The sequence below is a fragment of the Rattus rattus genome, chromosome X (genome assembly GCF_011064425.1).
Source record: "Rattus rattus isolate New Zealand chromosome X, Rrattus_CSIRO_v1, whole genome shotgun sequence".
NCBI lineage: Eukaryota > Metazoa > Chordata > Mammalia > Rodentia > Muridae > Rattus > Rattus rattus.
In genome coordinates, this window is record NC_046172.1 from 82,136,995 (window position 1) to 82,161,001 (window position 24,007).

The window sequence follows — 24,007 nt, forward strand, 5'->3', positions numbered from 1 at the left end:
AGAAACATACTTAAAACTTATTTTATTCTAAGAAGAAAGATTTTTATGATGTTGGACTATATATCAGAAGAATAAGGGCTGTTTTTGAGAGGCATTATAAAATAACTAGCAGAATTCCAATTTCAGTTCATAAGCAGTTCAACTTCAGTGGAGTTATAAGAATGTAGTGATTCAACAGAGGGATACTAATTATTTTATTGCTGTTACAGCCTAGGGTATTTGAAAATGTCTAAGGTATACTAAGACATGGTCCTTGCCCTCTGAGAGCTTATAAGCATTTTAATTAAATATTATTAATTAAACAAAGCTAATGTTTAATTGAAATTAATTATAAAAGGCAAGAGTGCATAGGAAAGGTGAACATGGATGATATAAAACTCAAAGGAACAATGTTTTATCTCCTTAAGCATAGAAAAACTGGCTTCAAAAATTACAGGCCAATTCTAAAAATGGAATGGCTTCTAGTATATAGTTTTGGTCCCTAATGCGGGAGTATTTTTCACTTTTTTTCCTCCCATTAACATTCCACAATGTCATCTGTTTACCTGCATGGATTTTGCCAGTTTGCAAAATGACAACTCCAAAAATGCAAAGATCATTCATTCCTGCTCAGTCCTCTAGGCCCACAGAACAGCAGGTGCAGAGAGGTCCTGCACGGCCTAGAATGCAGCATCTCCTCCGTGATAGGAACAGATTAGAGTTTCTTCTAAAACTGAGTATAGATTTAAATAATAAGATCTTTCAAAATCCATGCTGATATCCTCACCTTTATATGTTAGGTTTTGTTGTTTTGTTTTTGTAACTCAGCTAGCCAAATGCTTTACCACTGAGCCAGGTTCCCAACACTCTACATCCTTATCTATAACAAGCCAAATGCACAAGCCAGCTTTCCATACTGTTAAGACATTAGAAAATGAGAAAGTAGCTGGTTATTGCACTAATGAATGTGAAATTAGGGAAGACTAAAATGAGTATTTTAATAGTGTTTGTGCAGTTCTTTAAAAGACCTCTTAATATATGCCACCATTCAATAGACTCGGGTCTTCTTTTCATCTTATTAACAAATGAGTTTTTCTACTTTATAGTTAAAAATAATGGCATTGATTATTTTTATTCTGATTGAATTTAGATTTTTAATAAGATTGTTACCACCATCAAAACTAAATCTTTTACAGTACCAACTATTCTAAAATGTCTATTCGTTAGAAAACCACAATCAACTTGGGGTAAGAGAAAGCTAGGTTTTATCATCAAGAAGCATGTATTTCAGACTCCAATAATCAATGTTTTGTCTCCCCCTTCTGGACTACCTAATTATAGAAAGGGAAAAATGGAAAACTAAGATTTAATCTTTCATTACAGGATATATTCAAATAATTCGTGTGATACCTGTATAATATTAGAATGAAGTAATCATCGAGATATTATGCTGTTAATAAACTAATAAAAATTCAATTTAATGATAGAATAACAACTCATTAAAACATACTGCTATGCTCAGTGTTGTTTTCTGGATACTACTAGTAATAGATTGTTTATAGTCAGGTGCATAGCAAAAACATTTGAGCTTACTTTGAAACTGGCCATAAAGCAATCACTCAATCACAATGTGTCATTCTCTTGACAGGGTTTCACAATGTGATACAGGCTTGGCCTCGAGCTCCTATGGTTACTTTTGCCTCACTGCCATTACTTTCTTCACCTAGAAATCCACTGGGTTTTACTTTGAAATAAAAACTCAGTAGATCACTCAATTAGTGAAGGCAGTTCCCACATCCTGATTAAAAATAAAAGTAACACATATATGGAGCCTTCACTCTGATCAGTTTGTCCTATAGACTGAGATCATTTACAAAGATTTCCAAAGGTTAAAAATGGGACTGTTTAAACATTTAAGATTGCCTATCTGAAGGACAACATTCCAGACTATGAAATATGTATCACTGTTCTCTATGCCAACCCACTCAGTCATTGAGATCTACACAAAGCCTGCTGACTTACTGAAGATGGCAGGGCTTCAGTTTATGAGCCAGTGAAAGATATTCAAATGATATGTGAGCTCCTCTCATCAGCAAGGTACAGAGAGGATATTTAAAATAGTAAAAGCAGTAATCTGCAACAGTGAACTACATTCTAAAAATCAAACTGTTAGTGCTCTAAAACTAAAGAAATGTCCTCGCATGGTCAGACTTTACTTCTGCCTTTGTGATCTTAGTCATTTATCCTTGATTTACGCGTCTAACTGAACTCATCATCTCGGACTCCAAACTTGGTCTGGCTCTTAACTTTTATGTGAATGCTAGAGTCATTTTAGCCAGCCATGCTTAAAATTTCTGTCATTATTGAAGCACGTATCTCTTTTGCCCTTTTTATTCATTTATTGGGGCTGATACAGTACACATCTGGTCTTCCTTGTTTTTTTTTAATCTATATCCTTCATTTCGTTCCTACTAACAACATATCGCAGTTCAGAGTCATATGAGACCACTGCAGAAACCACCTGCTTGATCTCTCTTCCCTAGTCTCTAACCTCTCCAAAGTCTAATGCTATATGAGCATTCAATGGGAGAAACCTCTGATTCTGCTATTCTAAGCCTCAAAAATGTTCAGAACTATCCAATGACTATTCAACTGACATGTCCTTCATACAGCTTTCCTAAAATGGCCACAGCATACTATTCCAAGTCTGAGAACAGCTAACTATGCTTAATATGTATTTCCATCATTGTAACTAGCTCTTGGCATTGGTTATTAAATAGCCCTTTCTGTACTTTGCTCATTGCAGGCTACCTCCAGTGTCCTCCATGCTATTCTTCAAACACTCCATGTAGATTCCTGCCTCAAGGCCTTTGCACTTGACAGTGTCTGTGGTTGCAAAGCTCTTTCCCCGACACCTGTATGGCTCTCTCCATTTCCCTGAGTTCTCTGTCCAAATCTCACTTGCTTACAGAGCTTGCCTGTTTAAAACAGCACACTGCTGATCACTCTGCTTTCTCATCTTGCTCTTTTTTACTGTTTTCCTCCATATCACTTGCCAAGACCTGTCATAATATTTGATATGTGTCTTACTGTCTGTTTCCCCAACTAAAATGTTAGCTCCATAAGGACTACCTGAATAGTTTATCATTCTAGCACTACAAGGAGGTCTAGAAATTAAGATCTGTGTATTTAAATGGTGGTTCTGAGCTCCGGTTTTCCACAGGCCCTGCCAAGGAAGATTGGAAACAGTCCATTCACCAAAAAGAATGACCTGTCAGCTCCTTAAATGGAGCCTGAAGGCAAAGCTCTACATATGAATATTTCGAAGCTTTTGTTTCCTCCCTTCTCTCTCTCTCTCTCTCTCTCTCTCTCTCTCTCTCTCTCTCTCTCTCTCTCTCTCTCTCTCTCTCAGTTCTCAGTTATAATACTGATGTGGGAAAGGTGAAGACAGAATTAGGAGATTGGTTCACTCCCCTCAATTTTAGCCTAAACAGGAAAAGAAATTCATTTTCAACTTTCATGTATTTTATGTCATTATCACTGAATATGAATCTGCATTACTATGCAAAGACATGCATTTGGTCAGGGACTCTGGTAATAACACCTAGCATAGTTCCTGACATATCACAGGTACCTAGTAAACAGATTTTTTTTTTTAAAAAAAAAGGCAGTTCAGTGTGACAAGTTATGCTTGTAATAGCAGTACTTAAGGTCATTAAAAAAAGATGGTATGAGGACAGCCTTGGCTACCTACGTAAGACCATGTCTCTAACAACACAGTTACAGAGTATGAAAGCAAAAACCTATGGATATTTTGCTGCCATAAGGTCTCACTAAATAGTTCTGTCTGACCATGAATTCAAAGAGATTTGCTTGCCTCTGCCTCCTATTATCTGGGATTAAAGACCTTTACCACCATGCTTGACCCTAAGTCAGCCATTTAAATTCTGGTCTTTTCATAGGTAAAACAAATATTTCGAAGGTTTCTGCTGATGCCCTAGGGCCTAAATTAATTATTATTTTAAATTGCCTTATGTTTAACCTTATAAGGTCTAGTCATTATATTTCTATTTTTAATGTATCATATATAATCATACCAACTGTTCCTTTTCCCTATATAAGAATGCTCACTTTTATATTTGTGGATAAACTATTCCTGGCTTGCAGTGAAATCACATCAATCAATTTAACTGTTTTAAAAATACTTTTTATGCAATGTGTTACTAAACAATAAAAACTATTTTGGTTCCCAACATTCTACCACACTTATTTAGAACTAGAAGCCTGCCACCCAACCCCCCCCCAAAAAAAAGGCATCATTCATTTTGACCTCTTCCTGAACCCAAATCCTTTGCTACTTTCAAATAGGTAATAGGAGACATTTTACCATTTTTACTGCATAGACAGAATCTATACAAAATTCTTAAGTATTTTAATGTTTCTTTAAAATAAATGTGTCCGTGTTAACCTGACACGTAGGAGGTTTCTGTTGCTGTTGTTTTACGTTTTGTTCAAAACCCAGCAATAATCCATAACAAGCATCACACAGCTTCCAAAACAGAGGCGAACATTCCTCCAACATACAGCAAAATTCTTCTCAGGATTCCTGACCCAGAGATAATTGTATTTCTACCTTTGAATCTACAAACAGGACACATTTTATATACTGAACAAAAAGAAAAAAAATCCTGCTCTTAATTTCAGTTTACTCTGTAGTCATTATGCTCTATGTTTTTCAAATCATGTTTAATAGATACTATATTTAATGAAAGTAAACTGGGCATATGATTGAAATGTTTATTTATATTTTAAATATATCAAATACAAATAGTCCACTGAAAACTATCCTGAACATAGTATTTTTATTTCACAATGGGAAGCCTGAGCTTCATATTTGGTCAGTAAATTGCTCAAAATCAAGATCACCCAGGTACTATGCAGTCACAAACTGAACCCATTTGCTTATGTGACTTTTACAAATTATAGAACCTGTCCTGTGGACACAGAAAGATAGACCCAAACTATGATAGAGGTTACTGTTGAAGTAAAAACTAAACTACAAATGACATTTTTTCAAAGCTCTTAGGAATTTGATCATAAGAATTACCTAATAGAAAGGAAGAACATTTGCCAGAGAAAGAGCTACAGGAATTCTAGCTGTAAGCTATCAAGTGTAAATAGAAGGCGGTTTAGGGAATCAGAATTAAGAAAGGCATTACACAAAAACTGTGCAGTAAGTACCAGCAGAAAACTCACAGTCAGAATCCAAATCATCTGGGGATGAAGTTGTAAATATGTCCTAATAACAGGCAGCTTTCTTTCAGATTTGCTTTTTAAAGTAAAATTTGTAAATATGGAAAGTGTAAAGAAGCACTGATGGTGAAAGAAAGGAAAGAGAGAGAGAGAGAGAGAGAGAGAGAGAGAGAGAGAGAGAGAGAGAGAGAGAGAGAAATCAGCAGCAGAGCCTCAAATGCTATTATTTCAACTTGCAATCAGCATTACAGAAACAAAAGGGAAAAGGCCAGGCAGACCTACTTCATTATATATTCCATGTTTCCAATTGCATGGCCTCTTCCAGCTCTCATTTTCTTAACTAATGCTACAATCTCTAAGGAACCACAATACACAAATTGGTTATTTGAGAATTCAACTGTCTACAGCACCTCTATGAAATTTCTACCTGCTTATTTTATCAGTAAAAATATTCCTCCCACCTTTGGAATATTAATGTGCCCATGACACAATAAGCCCTTTTGTAGCTTTTGTTTAACTGGGGTGATTTCATACATTGTTTGTTCATCTCTCTCTCTCTTTTTTTTTTTTTTTCTTCCGGGGCTGGGGACCGAACCCAGGACCTTGCGCTTCCTAGGCAAGCGCTCTACCACTGAGCCAAATCCCCAACCCCCGATCTCTCTCTCTCTTAACCTGCAAAATAAAATATGGACAAAACATTCCATAATGCATCCCACCTATCTCTAAATTAAACCTTCCTCATTTCCTGTAGAAGGAACTCCTTAAGTTTACTCTTCTTTGTAGCAGAAGTTGACAGCTCAAGTGCAAAAAGCAGATGAAAGGTAAGAAAATTGCCATGAAACAAGATATACTCTGGATCTATACATGGCACTTATCAAAAAACATCACCTTTCAAAACACTCTAGAAACCATGCACAGCTGCTGGTCTCTCACTTTGCAACACTGACAATATATTCTCTTTGGGCCCTCTCTCTGTTCTACGTACCTCTCTGTTGTCATCTGTCTTCATCCCCTTTAGACCTAGCTTCTTGAAAACGAAATCTGTATTGATTGGCAAAAGAAGGCATGTGAAAGATTTATTCTAAAATGAAAATAACGATGCTATGGGATGGAAGAATTTACCTGGGACAGCTTTACCTGTAACATGAATGTTACTCAAGATTGATACTTAGGTACTTGCTGGGCTACCAAAGAAGAAAAGAGTGCTCTAATTAAAATGAATAATTTTGTACTTAGAAGGATTCAAGGAAGGTTTCTTTAGGCACTGCCAAATGTACATATAAAGATAGGAACACAGTTGACCATGACTTCTTAAAGGAGTCATAAAATCAGAGAGATGGCTTAGTGGGTAAAGGTACTTGCCTCCAGGCCTGACAACCTGAGTTAAAACCTCCATGGTAGAAAGAGAAAAGTGACTTGTCAAAGATGTCCTCTGACCTCTACACATGTGCCATGACACACACACACACACACACACACACACACACACACACATTTTAAGGAACCTCAGGTGAGATTCTAAAGGGAAAATGGGAGCCATTTGAAGCCACTTGGGTGTAAGGAAGTAACGGTAACATGTTCTGGCAATCACATGCAACATCTCCCACAGAGAGGAAGGAAAGGAGGAAAAAAGAAGGGAATTTTCAAAAGCAAAGTAAATATTAAACACATTCTCTATGCTAAATACTTCATTTTTCTGTGACTTTAAAGATGTTTCAAATTCTATTCTCCAAATAAATGATACAAGGAGCAAAAGTAATTACAAACAGCTTTGAATTACAATGCAGGCAATGTCTGACTTGCTACAGGCGTGTATTAAAAATGTAGTACCTTAAGTATAAAATCTTTAAGTGGTAGCACCAAAAGAACTTTAAAGTAGAAGTTAAGCTGATGATTTCAACTTATCTACATATATCTGAAGCTCAAGGGAAAATTACTCCCCAACATTCAGTAGCATTACATACCATCCAACAAAACCAGGTCTTCAGGTTACCTAACTGTACTGCATGGGTTTCTTTCATTAATACATACTTTACACCAAAATCAAAGTAAGACATCGTAATAAAAATGTGTAAAAACAGACGATGCTTTAGGACCCTGCTCCCATCCTGAGAAACTGACATGTAACACGCAATTCTACCCAAGTTATCTAACATAATTCCCAAGGCATGGATGACAGAAAAAACAACTTCTTTAACATGCTCCAAAACTATAAGAAACCACTTAACATAGCTAAATTTTAATTGCTTGATCTCAATATGTACCTTAAACTTTGTAAGAATATACAGCAAATAAAACACCAAACCTTAAATCTTGCAAGTAAAAGTCACAAATCCCCAAAACAAAAATTTAGTGCTAAGTTGGTAAATTTAGCACATCTCTTGTACTTACCATAACTTTACTTCCAACTATCTGCATAGAGTGGTCAACGAAGAATAGTTATGGTGTGGAAAAAACAAACAACAATAATATTAATAATCAGATGCTTTCAAAAAACTTAGTTTAGTAAATTAGTAACCAGCCTACTCTACTATCACATTTAATGCTTGAGATCTTGAAACTAAAAAAAAAAAAATACAAATAATAATGTGTGTCACATTTCAAAATCTACAGTCTAAAGACAAAAAAGAAACAACTAATATGATTTGGTTTTCCATGCATTACAATCACCCTACAGTTACAAGTATGAAATTACTTTTCTATATAATGTGAGAACAAACAATATACTTTATCCATAAAAATGCACATACTAATACAGAGAAAACAGTTCAGAATTTCAAGAAATAAGAGAATTTCTGAAGCAGGATTCTGTTTTAAAAAACAACAGGAAACTCTCTACATAAACATAATCTATGTCAAAATTCAAATATAAGTCAAATTACTGTTATCTGATTCCCACACTTGAATATCAAGCAGTGTACCAAAAATAGGTAATTCACCATTGAATACCATTCATCAATAGTTATTATCAAGATGTGTTATGTTTAAAACAAACATCAAATTTAGCTGAAAGCCCAGTAAGCATCTTGGCTTAGTGAGATATCACAAGATACAAAAGATAATGTCAGCTTCCAAGTACATGATTTCATAAGAATCCAAAAAGAAAAATTATTCAGCAATCCAAATGATTTCAGACTCTCCAAAAAATAGAAGCAAGTTCTTAAAAACTCACTCACTCGACACCCTGTTTACAAGGAACAATTATTTAGATGAATAAAATCTTCTTTGCTACCACAACGGTCCTCTGAAATGAAAGATATGCTATTGACATAAATTATTTCCTCCCAACAAGGAAGACAGGGGTTATATTTGTCCCTTGTTTCTTTATCACAGACATGGGACCAAAAAGACAGAATGAGAGTCTGTGTCAATAATTAAGACAGGTTCATAGGCCATGAAACAACTGAAATGTGGCCCATTGAAGATCTTTTAATGATTCAATTGGATTGAAAAGGATTCCATTTACTTAAAGAACATACTAAAAATACATTAGATTGATTAGTCAAGAGAAAATAATTTGGAGAAAATAATCTGGTTATATCTTTTATCACATTCACCCCCTGGATGAAAAGAACAAGGTGAAAGTATCTAATAATGGTAAAAACACAGTCAAAATAAATGCATATAAATTGACACATGCACTACAACTTTTTAACTATTTCCTATATTTGTTAAGTCTAAAAAAACTGTAGATATTATTGATATAACCATTTTGTATTATATACTACTGAGCTTTTGAAACAATGCCTCCCATGTCAAAATTGGAATCAGACATGTTCTAAAAGCTCAATTTCTAAAAGTACTCATTAAAATGAGAAGTAAACTGCTTTCTTCATATTGTCATAAGGAGAAGAACACATGGCTGACTAATGTGAGGTGAGAAACTTTTCCTCATGAGTGCCTGCATATGCTGTTAGGTATATGTGAAATCTTCTCCATCACTAGCATAGTGTGCTGAGTAACGACTTAGGAAGGCAGCTTTAACTATACTCACACAGCATGTTTTCATTTGTACAATGTTTTTTGTTATTTATAACTAAATAATCAATGCATGCCAACTCCTATAGGTCATGTCTACACTTCCTCCTCCTACAATAACAAGCATCTGGCTCTCAGAGCAATAAATGCAGGCTAGACTCTCCACATACCTATTAAATGTTCACTCAACACAGGGTTACTCAATCTACTATTCCTTTAATAATCATATAGCTGTCTATTATTGCACTTTACATTAAGGACGTGTGGAGAATCGAACAATAGTTTTACAATATCAACTTACAGTTCCATTAATATTCTTTTGACCAACACTAATTGTAACAAAATTAATGATGCACAATCAGACTTGTTTGTTTTAGAAACAGGTGCTGACACATAGATGCTGTGTGTGGCATCATCAGCTCTTAATGCCCTTTCCTAGGAACACGATGGCTCTTTCTCAGAGCTCACAGTTTCATTGTTTAAATTCCATATAAAAGGACAAAAGTGGTTAGTTAAAGAGAAAAACCAAATTTTACACTCCAATTTAACTATCGTCCTCCTATATCTTACATACGGCTATGGAACATTTTCCCACTTTACCACTGGTTTTACCTTCAGATGAGAACTCTGATTATTTATAAAGCCTTTTTAGAACATGATAGGTACCATTATATCTGCATTAAATGAGGAAACATCTTTTAATGAGTATATCAATATGTAATGAAAACGTAAAAGTGTACAAGGCAGGCAAAGCATAGTTAATGCCTAATGAAAGTCAGACAGCAGGGCAGGAACCTAAGCTCCACACAGGCCAACAACCACACATTCAGTGATAATTGGTGCAAAATTGGCTGTCATGATGATGAACAGGTAAAAGCATTGTCTCGTATTGAATATTGTTACTCAGTGAACAGCAGCCCTCTTATCTTTAAAAGCAAATTAAATAAACAATTTTCATAGTTTTAATGGCAGAAAACAGTACTAATGACTGTTTCTCCAAGGTGAGAAAGCTTTAAAACATGCTTGTCAGCCAGTTCTCTTCCATCAAAATATTTGGCTCATAAAAAATAATAGGAAAAATCTACAGTCTTGGAATTTTTGTGAAGGAAGAAGAGCTAACAAGCATGCTAAATGAGATAAAGGGCATCAAAACAGTAGAACTAATATTGTGGCTACCTGAAATGGAAAATTTCATGTCTTATATACTCCATTTATATCATTTGAATGAAGAAGTTAAAATAGGCTCTTATCCACCATCTTCCCTTCCCCCACCTTCCTGTATCTCCTAATCTGTCTCCAGTGCTAAGGACAAAATCCAAAGCCTTAATAGCTTAGACAGGTGCAGTTAATGCTATGCTACTGCCTCAGCCAAATTTTCTTTCATTTCAATATGAAAATGAGCATAAGATTTAAAACTGTACATTTCTTTCATCAGTTCAAGGAAACACAGCATGAACATAAATTAAAATATGCTGTGCATAGATAATAAGTCATTATCTGAAGGTCAAGGAATGGGAACATCATATAATCTTCATTATAGTCAGTCCCGCTTACCCAAACAATATCAACAAATAAGCCAGAGATGCTAACAAATCCCATCATTAAAGCACCACATGATTAGTCATATATTATCTCCACTTTGTACTCAGATCTAGTTATATAGATTTGCCAGTATTCGTGCCTTTTAGGCATGGAAAAAACAACACTGAATATATATGCCTTACATTTCCTAAAGCTTTTTACTGGGAACAATAACTTGAGTGCAAAAATGAGAAGAGATTCATCAGAATTTCAAAGTAAAAACCCTATGCATCACCTAATTCTATTGAAAGCGATGCTCATGGCAAATTTCACTTATCACTTGAAACATATTTCAGCCTTTGGATACCGGAACCAAATTAAAAAACATGCTGTTAACTCTGCTCTGGCATAGCAGTGATGCATTATGTTTAAATAGTTCAGCATTCAGACTTAGCTTGCCTAAAGTACAATATAGAATCAATGGAATTGCAAAATTCAGTATTTGCTATAGGAATTACAGTACTAAAAAGTATGAATGAGATAGTCAAATAATGTTAGGATATACTTTTACCATATAGGACATTTTCTTCAGTGGTCAATGGTTTAAACTGAAAATACTTTATTTTAAATGCATGCATAAAATAACAATGAATTCATATACCTACATTTAAATTGTGCATATGTATAAAACATGTATATGTATATATATTTATATATATATATATTGATTTTATAAAATCTGTCATCGAAAGCTCTTTTAAGAAATACAAAATATAACTTTTGCCATATTGAAAGTATATTTTTCTACAAAAAAAAAAATCAAACCTTGAAGGTTACTTTTCAAAAACAACCCTAGAAGGATAACAAAATGAATCAATTAAATCTATTAAAGCAGTACGTTTTTCTTGTAGACAATAAAGTCTTTCCATGAATCATGTGTTCGGGCTTTGAAATTTATACAGATTTGATTAAAGTTCCTGGTGTATATTTTCCTGTACATTAAGATGAGCTTTACCACATCAAATATAAGGCAGCTAACTAACAGTTTGCATTCAAAGAAAAACCAAATATGAAAAAAGGCCAAAAATCACATGCATCAAATTAAACGTATATGTAGCTGTCTACATTTTCTCCCTTCAACCTTGAAATTCTCATATAACAATGTATATAATAAGCAGAATGACATCAAACTACTGCCAAATTTAAGTAAGGGCAAGAAACCTCTGCCCTGAAATTCATTGAATTCTGTCAAGAGACTTCCATATCGGTCTCTTTTTAATAATAATGGATCTCTCATGTCTAAGGAATAGTTAAGTACTAAGAGAGATATGCAAAATATGTGTGTGTGTGTGTGTGTGTGTACCCAAAAATTGGTAATATGACTGCACTGAGGCAAGAATGTGAAAAGCTGAGTTTTTTTTCCTTACTTTCAAGTAAACAGCTGGGAAGTGTCTTTACTTACAGATTTGGCAGTAGCAGAAATATACTGGACAACCATCTCACGCTTTGTGGTAAAATCCTTGTCTCGCAAAGGAGCCTTCTTTTCTTCATTAAGGTTCATATCCTCCTGTTAGAAAGAACATGTACTGTGAGGATGGATGGATTACTGCTTAATTGCTTCAAAAGTGATTGATGCAATTAATATTTAACAACAAATTTTTTAGACAGTTCATTATTTCACACTAGAGATACCATTATTATGTTTGTATTTCACACATATTCGTGACTTATTTTTCTATTTAGCTAAACACTAAGAAAAAAGAAAAACATTTTTAAGCTAGGCTACAGAATAATTTGGTAGATTAAAACAGATATGTATTAAACAGTCCTTGCAAAGCCATTCATTTATCTCAACAGCAAATCCACACACACACACACACACACACACACACACACACACACACACATTGTAAAAATTACTCTAGACTATGCTTCCAAGAATTATCATATCCATGAAAAAAAAAAAAAAAAAAAAAAAAAAAAAAAAAAACAAATGACAGATAAATTAATAGTATATATATAATATATAGACATAAATATATGCATTTACATATATAATTCACCAAAGAAAGTCTCAGAAAGTTGCTATATATTACTAAGAAAAAAGGTAAAATAGCTGAATAGATATAGATATATATATAGATAGACAGAGAGGGAGAATGAGAATTATGAAGAATGAGAAAAATCTAACAGCTGAAGAGCAGTTAAAAGATTTTATAAAAATCGAACAAGAATACCCTTGGGAGGAAATAGGGGGCAAAGTTCAGAACAGAGGAGAAGAAACACCCATTCAGAGCTGCCCCACTTGTGGCCCATGCATATACAGCCACCAAACAGATAAGATGGATGAAACAAAGAATGCAGGGTGACAGAACTGGATGTAGATCTCCTGAGAGACACAGCCAGAATACAGTAAATGGATAGGCGAATGCCAGCAGCAAACCACTGATCTGAGAACAGGACCCCCGTTGAAGGAATCAGAGAAAGAACTGGAAGAGCTTGAAGGAGCTCGAGACCCCTTATGAATAACAATGCCAAGCAACCAGAGCTTCCAGGGACTAAGCCACTACCTAAAGACTATACATGGACTGACCCTGGACTCTGACCTCATAGGTAGCAATGAATAACCTAGTAAGAGCACAAGTGGAAGGGGAAGCCCTTGGTCCTGCCAAGACGGAATCCCCAGTGAACGGGATTCTTGGGGGAGGGCTGTAATGGGGGGAGGATGGGGAGGGGAACACCCATGTAAAAGGGGAGAGGGAGGGGTTAGGGGGATGTTGGCCTGGAAACCAGGAAAGGGAATAACAATTGAAATGTAAATAAGAAATACTCATTTTAATAAAAATGGAGGGGAAAAAAAGATTCCCATAGTCAACTGTCATTTTTGGCTGACAAATGTCACTTAGGCCTGCCTTCTACACATTAATGCTTGCATCCACACATCGGTTTCACATAAAAATTAGTTTATAAAAACTGCATTTGTCTACAACCCTCAAAGATAATTTCAGTATAGACCTGTGGCTTTAGTCTTCACCAATAAAAGGCATTTATAAAAGGTATGGACTCAGAAAAAAACTATGTGAAGAAATATGCCTTGTCCAAGTCATCCATCTTGTTGGTATTGGGGGGAACAGAGATGATGTAGATAAGATAAGGAACCGATGGCAGCAGCCACCATTTTTCTTTTAACTTAGACAGACCAATTGGTTCTGGAGTGGCAACAGCTCCTTAATCGGACTATATTTCACAATCAAGCTCTGCAAGCAATTCCTATAAAGCCATCAGGAGGCTGTTGCTGCAACATTCTTGATTGAAGAGCAAACTAATATCTCTTAATATTTATTCTACTTTTAAAAACCCAGAACAGGTATTCTTATGTTAAAAAAGTGAGATACTGAAGCATTTCAACTGTCAAACTAAAGTAGATGGTAGCTGGATTGAAGAAAATTACCTTAAGAACCAAGCAAATATTTTTTGAAGTCTGAATTCTCTAAGGCCAAAATATACACCCCAGCTTCTATCTATGTTCAGGTAACATCACTCAGAATCTATTTCGCCCACTCTCAAATATTCTGAGGCTTCATCTTCATCACAAAATAGCATATATCTATTCACTTGACCTTGGATTTTAGGATGTACTTACTGTTGCATGTAATATTTTGTTTCATACTCCCCACTGTGTTTTACATGATGCTGTTCCCTCTTCCACATCTCTTTCAGTGATGCACGGCCTCCTACTAAATCCATTTTTGTCCAGTCGTTACACTTTAAAACAATGCTTACTGACTAAGCCTGCTACAGGATTTCCCACAATGCCTCACTGTTAAATGGAAACCTTCATCCTGTTCTTCCATATTACTTATATTACTATTTTGTCACACAACGATCTCTCTAAAACTCTAAGGAAGTGGTCCTCAACCTTTCTAGCACTACAAAAGTTTAATACATTACCTCACATTGGGATTGGGGCGACCCCCAACTCTAAAATTATTTCATTGCTACTTTGCAATTTTGCTGTTGTTATATATCATAATGAAAATATCTCATAAGCAGGATATCTGATATGTAACCCCTGAAAGGGTCACAACTCAGGCATTCAGAAACAATTCTCTAAGACAACCAAAAGCAGGAATTAATCTCGGCAATCCCCAGAAAGAACGATCCTGGTCCCTGGAATACAGTAGACACTTAGTGAATATTTTCTGAGCCTTCTTTCTCGATATTAAAGAACTAAATTTTAAGAACTTTTCTTTAAATCGTGAAATTCCTTCAGTAGAATCCTTTTTGACATTTTTTTCACTTCATTTAAATGGCTGCTTACATTAGTTAGGAAATGAGTAGCATTCATATGAACAGAAGAGTCTATAATGACTCATTTTATTCCTATAGAAATAAAAACATACTACTAATTATGCAGCTGATACTTCCAAATCATTAACTCCAGCTTCATAATACAATAATAAAACTAAATAGAGCAATACTCGTAACTCAATATTAACACTAAAGAACATAATTGAATATGAAACTACTTCTAAACGGAGTTCTTTCCCTGGTAAAAACACAAAACAAGTTTTAAGCATATTTCATATTTGTTTAATGTGTTCACATTATATGAGGAATATAGTGTAAAGAAGAATGCTAAAGTCTAAATAAATAAACTTACAATAGTTTTCAATTAAGCCACAATTATAAACACCATCTCTTTCCCGTGTTCACATCTCATAGTTATCTTTCTAGATACATTCCTTTATTTCATAAAATGTTGTTTGATGTGTGTGTGTGTGTGTGTGTGTGTGTGTGTACGAGTGTGTTCATTTCATTTAGGTGATGGGGCTTTAATCCAGATCCTTATAGACATACAGATTATACATATAACCCCAAACACTGTACCACTAAAGTTATTAAGGAGTAACTATGTAAGAATAAGTCAGATGAGAAGACTAGAAGTTCTACCAGCTAAATTTTATTTCATTGAACCTTTCATTCATTCTTTCTTATCCTGATCTGGTGTTCTTGCCTTTCTCTACCTCCAAAATCCTAAGCTAAGGAGATACGCACCTTTAAGAAAAATGAATTAATAGCACTGTAGTGTTTTAAAATACAGCAGTACCAACAATGGATTTAATTATTGTTGATGCTTTATGTTTTTAAAATTAGTGAAATTTTATGTTTATTCATTTACATATTTAATATAATTGTATATGTATTTATAATTTAAATAAATAATTTTCAAAGTTGTTTGGTTGGTAGGTAAGTTTGAGTTTGGTTGTATTCTTTTTTATTGATATAGATTTTTGATATGTAGGCCAGGTTAAAAATCATAATTCTTGTTTCAACCTCTAAAGGTATACAACCCTATACCCAGAACTTTATTTTCTATTCTATAACTTTATCTTCTTTCAAAAAGTAAAGCAAAGGTTGGGGATTAGAGCTAGAGAGTGCTTGCCCTACTTAAGCCAAGGCCCTGGTTGGGTCCCAGCTCCGAAAAAAAAAAAAAAAAAAAAATCAATAAAAATTCAATATAACGTTTTTTCAGGTAAAAAAGTCAAAAAAAGATAAAGTAGAAAGATAGTATTTCTGAATTTAGAATGAAGCTTAAAAAGGCATACTACTGAGTATTAATAAGTTTAGCACATAACTTCATTATATTTTGTGTTCACAATCTGATCAGAGGCCTCCACCGAAGATCATATATTTTAATATAAGAAAATGTAACTAGTAGTTTCACTGTCTCATATTTGTTAATTGTGAACACAATCTTCAAATGATGTTTCTAGAGTGCAAACATTACACAAAAGATCCACTGGAGTTGACAAATCGGAGTCATTCAAAAGATTAAAGAAAATTACTTTTTCTTATTTTATGTATATTTGTGATTGGCTCCCAGGGACTAAACCACTGACCAAAGAGTACACAGGGGATAGCCATGTCTCCAGCTGTATATGTAGCAGAGGAGTGCCTTATCTGGCATCACTGGAAGGGGAGCCCCTTGATCCTGTGGAGGCTTGATGACCTAGGATAGGGGAAAGCTAGGTCACTGAGGCAGGAGTTGGGGAGCAGGTGGGCGAACACCCTCATAGAGGCAGGAGGATGGAGGAGGGGTAGGGAGCTTGTGGGGAGGAAACTAGGAAGGAGGATAACATTTGAAATGTAAATAAGTAAAATAACCAATAAAAATATTTTTTAAGAAAGATTAAAGAAGATAAGCTTTACTAACACATAACCAAGAACACACACTAGATGAGTGCCTGGATCCATATATTTAAATGGTGCATGAAGTTGCTTAAGGGAGCACTGTGATATTGAGAGTGAATATTTATTCAACTTGCGAGTCCTCCTGCAATACACTACAGTTAATGTTAGGTATATTTATGGATTATGTTATCTAGTTTCAACAAATAAACCCTAGAAAATGGAAGCACAACTCTAAAGGATCCTATACACACACCAGATTGAGGATAAAAGGATAATTTCAATGTGAGCACAAGGGAACAAGAAAATGGGTGCCTGTTCTATCTCTTCATAATTCTATTTCATTATCACATCATAAAAATAACAAAAATCTAACTCTATTATGCTGTCTCCACAAGACGAAAATAATTAAAGTAATCATGCAAAATATAGTTAAAAATAAATCATGATGATGACCCCCCTTATGTGGATATTATACTATAGAAAATTAGACAATTGTAGTAAAGATCTACCTCGAATTAGCAGGTCATATATATCCTAGAAGCCAGAGCAGTAAGACAGTAGAGTGTCTTCAATGATCTCAACAATAATCACAGTCACATGATCTCAATCCTGTACCTTAATGATACTTTATAAACTTAATAGCATATTTTGGTTTTCATTATACCATTTTTTAAAAAAACCCCAGCTAGAAAACACTTTTAAACAGCTGAAAATACATGCAAAAAAATATAAAATCCTTCCTTATTAACACTGTCAAGACACATTAGAAATCATTGCAAAAATGTTAAGCAAGTATTAGGAAAATGACTAAATGGGAGGATCACTATATAGTGGGATACACCAATACCTATTTATAAAATAACATAGTATTATTAAGTAGAATGTTTCAGTAAAAGATATGTGTGTGTGTGTGTGTGTGTGTGTGTGTGTGTGTGTGTGTGTGCATTTTTCTTTGGTCACTAATAGAAAAATTTAACAGGAAATATATCTCACAATAATGCTTTAACAGATTTGCGGGGTTGGGGATGTAGCTCAATGATGGAACACTTTGCCTGCGACATTGTAAGGCCATGGGTTCGGTCCCCAGCTCCGAAAAAAAAAGAACCAAAAAAAAAAATAATAATAATAATAATAATAACTGTAGTTAATAAGATGTTTTCTAGAAATCCCTCAAATAGGAAGGATTCCTGAACAAATTTACATGTGAGAAACTCAAACAGCATTGCAGGAAATATTTTAAACCAAAGTTCACACCTTAGGCGATATCTCACACCTCTAAACTGCAGAAGGAGGATCACAAGTTCAAGGCCACCCTCAGGTACATGATGAGTTCCCAATTAGTCTGGGCTATAGAGTAAGACTATTTCAAAAATATATGAAAAACAAAAACATTAAAGTATTTACACAATTTTGAAACAGGATAGGAACCAAATATAAAAATAGTTTCTCCCTAATCATCCTATGAAATGTATGTTTCCCCTTACTTGTGGTTCTGAGAAAAAAATATATAGTGTGTGTGTGTTTGTGTGTATAAATATGTTATTATATGAAAATATATAAGCTATCTTCAGAACAAAGGACTAATGTTAGGGCAGGCAAATTTAAAACAATCCTTTTCTATGAATACTTGAAAATACAAGTTTTAAGAATAAAGACTATATTTTTCTCTCTACAAACATGTGTCTGGTTATTGCAAGATAAAGAATTTTAAAACAGCTAAAAATTCAGCATGGTTTAGACGCTTCCTTTTTAATTAAAAAAAGGTGTTTTGTTAGAATGTAACTTCGTTTCAAAGGACTTCATGTGTAATACATATTGGCTGAGGCAGCTTCCATATCAGTGTTCTGCTTGAGTTACTGTTAATTCTTTCTTCTGAGTGCTACATATTGTCTGAAGTAAACATCCATGAGGATGAGGATCTATATGTCAATGATATAGAAAAGAAAATAAAGAGTCCGTGTCTCTAATAGCATTAATTATAGACTCCCTCATTAAAGTGTATTTTTAAATCATTAATGTAAAAACATCAAAATGTAACACATCATATTACTTGGACAGCTGGCTATCATCAAAGGAGAAAGAGAATTTACTTGTCCTGGTGAACCTTGTTTATATGGGTTTTGTATTCTATTTTATGCATGTGGTGCTCTGCCAAGTGTCAATGTGTGCACCACATGTGTGCCTATATAACTTTCAGACATCAGGGATGTCAGTTCCCCTAAGTCAAGTGTTACAGATAGTTTATACCATCATGTGGGTGCTAAATTGAAACCAGGACCTCTGGAAGAAACACCCTGTGCCTTAACCCACTGGAAGCCATCTCTCAGCCCCTAAGATTTCCCTTATTTGTCAATTCTTTTTTAGCTATAAGATATCAAGCCAAACATTAAAAATAATATGAACTTGCAGATAAGCAGCCTAATTGTTGCCCATTTTAAAGACATCAATAAAAAAAAATAAGGGCACAAAGTTAACACCCAAGGAAAGCAATCATGAAAGCAAAGGCTTGGTCTGAAAAAATAAATTCATTGGAAAATCGCATTCATTCAAGTTTTTCTAAGTCTTAACTATTTCTTCATCTCATAACATACACAACATTAGTATATTCATATATAGTCATAGTTTCAGAATAGATATTTTGAAGTTACTTGCAGAAATCTCTATATAGAGAGACATACAAATGAATTTATACACGTGCATGTATTTCCATGCACACTATTTCCCAAGGAGGGGAAAAGATTCAAACAGCTTAGAGACAGTCCTAAGATTACAAAGCTTTTTTGTAATATGTAAGAACAAGACAATAAGTGTTTCAGGCTTTGCTTACTAGCCTCTGTGTTTCTTTTTATTCTTTTCTGGATTGCTTTGTTTCAGTTTGGTTTAATTTGGCGTGGTTTGGAATAAGTTTTTAAAGCAGGATTTCTGGATCCTGGGGTAGACTTGACTTCTCTATAGGACAGACTAGCCTACATCAAAATTATTTTTTGCTGCAGTACAAAGAAGACACAGAAAATAGACATAGTTATATTCAACAAAATGTCATTTGTGGTCAAAGAAATTTGTATAACTTCCATGTGCCTTGAAATTAATCTTCTCTTTAACCATTTAAATAATAAAGCATGGGATCAGGGAAGTGGCTTTCCAGGGAACTGCACTGCTACTCAAAGCTTGCTGAGCCGGAGCACAACACACAGAATGGGGGCACAGAGAGAACCAAATGGTGTAAACTGTCATCGGACCTCCGCATCTTCAATGCAGCATGCATGCATTCTATCTGCACTCATACACAACACACACACACACACACACACACACACACACACACACACACGTCAGTAATAAAAATAAAGGAAAATATAAAACATAAAGCAAACACTGTTAGCTTGCAGGACATACAAAGTGAAGTCCTTTTGTGGGGAATAGTAGCTTTAATATGTCTATGTCTTCGGCAACAACAAACTATCTAGCTGAGCTGAGAGAGAGCTGGCAAAGCATGACTCAAAACTTCTTTTAGCTATTTGTTCCTTCCACAATGCCACCTTATGTCCTTATATGTCACCCTATCAGAACTTAGCTTCTTGATGGTTGGAGTTTTCTTTAATGGATTTCTTTCTCTCTCTCTCTCTCTTCTTCTTTCTCTCTCTCTCTCTTTCCTTCTCTCTTTCTCTCTCTCTCTCTTTCTCTCTCTCTCTCTCTCTCCTTCTTCCCCCCCTCCCTCCTCTCTCTCTCTCTCTCTCCTCTCTCTCTCTCTCTCTCTCTCTCTCTCTCTCTCAAAATTTAAAACAGTACCTAAGATAGGTGCCCTTGGACTTTGCTGAATTACTTAAATTATGAGAATGGACTACCATAAAAAAAAGAGCAATAATAATTCAGAAGAGGACACTGGCTTTTCACATTTTATTCACATCTTCATCTGCGTCTTTGCTTAGCCCCAGTGACAGGTTTGAGGGATTATATCCCCACTAAAGCAGCTGATCCACAGCCATCTTAGAACTAGGGAAGCTTTGCTTACCTTTACCTGTCTCCCTGACTGAACACTGTTCTCTTTAAGAGGAGGTAATACATTTAGCTCTAAACCTGCAGCCCATAGCATACCATCTAGCACATAACACAGAACAATTAATAATGGCTAAGATGTACTCACAATAAATGCAAACAAAGACATTTAATACATTTAAGCCATTAAACTTTTCAAGCATTTCTACATGCAGACCTAGAAGAGAAACAGCAGGCTGTGAACGTGTCTCCAAGGGAAGTGAATTTGCAAACCTAGGTTTTAACTTCCCCTCCTTCAATACCTATCTTCCTTCCCTGTTCCCTGTAAAACTTTTTATATGATAAAAAATAATGGTAATTTTTTAATGAGCCAGATCAGATTATTTTTTCATCTATTTACTGAGTACATTTGCTGCCTTTACATGTTTTCCATATGATTCTTAATGTAGGGGAAATAAATATTTATCTACAAAAAATCTGGCATTGAGCATGGTCTAAAATATGGATTAAGGATGTAGGAAATTTAAATGTAACCAGTAGGAATTGGACTGCCTAAACAATTTCTTAGAATCTAATCATTTCTGACAACTACTCCTTGGCTTTTTATAGATGTGAAGACCTAATTTACGAATAATGTATTTCGTGGTAACTTAACTTAATTAAACTTACTTATGCTGAGAGCACTCAAAGATTCTCAGCCAAGCTAACTAACTTCTAAAAACCTGGTGCTGAGTGAGAAAAAAAATCCCTTAATAGCAGTCAAGGGAATACAATATGCTTAGGATACAGTAGAGCACCTTGTGCCCAGAGGCCACTCTTCTGTGTAAATTAATGAAGAAAAAAAGGGAAAGAACAAGATTAAAAGCTTTAGGATGCGCTGTGAGAATTCTAACAGGTGGAAGACAAAATCAATAATTAAGCACTTATTACATATAACCATGACATCATTAAATTATGCCAAAGATGTAAAACATGACTACATAATTTAAAAATAGTGTTTTGTAAAGAGTGTGCGTTCTATGAAAGAATCACCTAAGAATTCATATGTGAGACCTTTAAATCTGTCAGCAATAGCACTGGTACTAACATTTAGAAAGTCTAAGTTTGCTATGTCAAATATCCAAATGTTTATAATATGAGAAGGGATTTATTGATGCACAGAGTAGATGTGAGAGTCCAGAACACACTCATAATCTAAAGTAAAGGTGAGCCACTGTTTTTATACAGGATGTACCCTGCTGGCTGGCCTTTAAATTCCTATATAGCCCAGGATGGTCTCATATTCACAAAGATCTACCTTCCTGGGGCTCCTACTACTAAAGGCATGTACTACCATACCACCTAGTTCCTTTTATTAACTTCCCTCCCACCTAAGAGTTTTCATTCATTTCAAATAAATCAAGTGCTAAATTGTGAGGTTCATTAGATAGACCTTATAAAAGTCTTTTTTCTGTTGTAATGTTAAACATAGTCTTTTACTGGCTACTATACTAAGAAATGCTGTTGGTACTTTTGATCCTCAAGCAAGAAGAATGTCAATTATCAGAATGAGATAGATAAAGTTTAGCAGAGCTCTCCATTGTTGCTTTTCACTGTAAGTTTTATAAAAACATGCTATTTCTCAAAAATATTAATCAATTGTATTTGAAATTGTAAGGTTAAAAAAGGAATTTGTAAGGTAATGTTTGTTGTTAATTAATCATCTAATGCAAACAGAGTTTGTGAAAGGTGTTCTATTAGATACAAGGGTATAAAAACATTGTACACCTAGGGTATATAACCCTAAATTCCAAACACACCATTATTCTAAACAGGATACATGGTTGTATGGTAGTTCTGAAAACAGCAAATATTGGCTAACACAAACACCAGAATAAAGGTAACATCAAGAGACTCTAGCAAGATCATCTTAGTAGTCATCAAATAGCACAAGAATATGTTTTACAATACTTGTAATGAGGACACTCAGAGTGAAGAAAACAAAGAAATTTCATTTCTGAGAGTTCAGTCACTTTTCCCAATCAACTATAATGATGTTACTTTCCAGCTTTCTATTATAAGACTGTTGGCCTTTGGTGAGGTTCTATGAGGTTCTATAATGCTCTTCCTCAGACTCTTTACCTAATACCCTATGTTTCTCATAAAGGCTATTCCTGTTATGATTATATTATTATTTTAAAGTAATGTATGTTATTTATAAATGATAATCATGCACATAGCACTGTAACTGTTTTGCTGTTATCAGTTATTAAGACAGTATAACAAGGTAGCAAACTGATATGAAATGTTGGCAACTGAACAATGTTCAGGATTTAACTGATAAAGAAAAATGGGACCAAAGTTTATAGCATACTCACTAGAAAGATATGTACTCACTAAATACATTCATTTATATAGATTTTCCATTTCTAAGTAAGTTTTTCAATTAATATAAATCTATTTCCTATATACAATATAATGTTTTAAAAAATAATACATTGTTCAGTGACTAAGTCTAACTCATTATTATGTACTATTTAATTAATGTTGTAATGTCAACCAACCAGACTTCCGGGCTCCCGGGGACTAAACCACCATCCCAAGAGTACACAGGGACAGACCTATGGCTCCATCTGCATATGTAGCAGAGGATGGCCTTGTTGGTCATCAATGGGAGAAGAGGCCCTTGGTCCTGTGAAGGATAATGTCCCAGTGTAGGGGAATGCCAGGGCAGGGAGGTGGGTGCGAGTGGGTGGGTGATTAGGTGGGTGGATGAGTGGGTGTGGAGCACCCTCATAGAAGCAGGGGGGGGGATGCATTAGGGGGTTTATGGACAGAAAACTGGGAAAAGGAATAACATGTGATCTATAAATAAAAAATATCCAATAAAAAGGGAAGGTACAAAAAATAAAATGAAATCATGTTGTGCAGAAAATACTTTATATGAAACCTTTACATTGTCAAGACAATATATTATTAATTATAGTTCTACTGTATAAAATAGATCTCTGTAACTTTTTTTGGGGGGGGAGGGGTTTATTGAGCCTATCCTTCTATACTATAGTCCATCATTTTTCTTATTGCATATATTTCTTTATTTACATTT

The 24,007-nt window shown here is 34.7% G+C and overlaps 1 protein-coding gene across 2 annotated transcripts in view; it reads right to left on the bottom strand.

Moving 5' to 3' along the window:
* Positions 1-6,858: 6,858 nt before the first annotated feature.
* LOC116888957 (protein diaphanous homolog 2-like) overlaps positions 6,859-24,007 on the bottom strand; it is a 76,632-nt gene continuing 59,483 nt past the window's right edge. The window contains exons 4-5 of one of the 2 annotated variants that reach the window (XM_032890184.1): positions 12,194-12,298; positions 6,859-7,644 (exon numbers count right to left, since the gene is read on the bottom strand). In XM_032890184.1, the coding sequence (XP_032746075.1) occupies positions 7,588-7,644; positions 12,194-12,298 (162 nt within the window). In that variant the 3' untranslated portion in view covers positions 6,859-7,587. The remainder of the gene's footprint in view (positions 7,645-12,193; positions 12,299-24,007) is intronic. The other variant, XM_032890185.1, reaches the window with a different exon arrangement.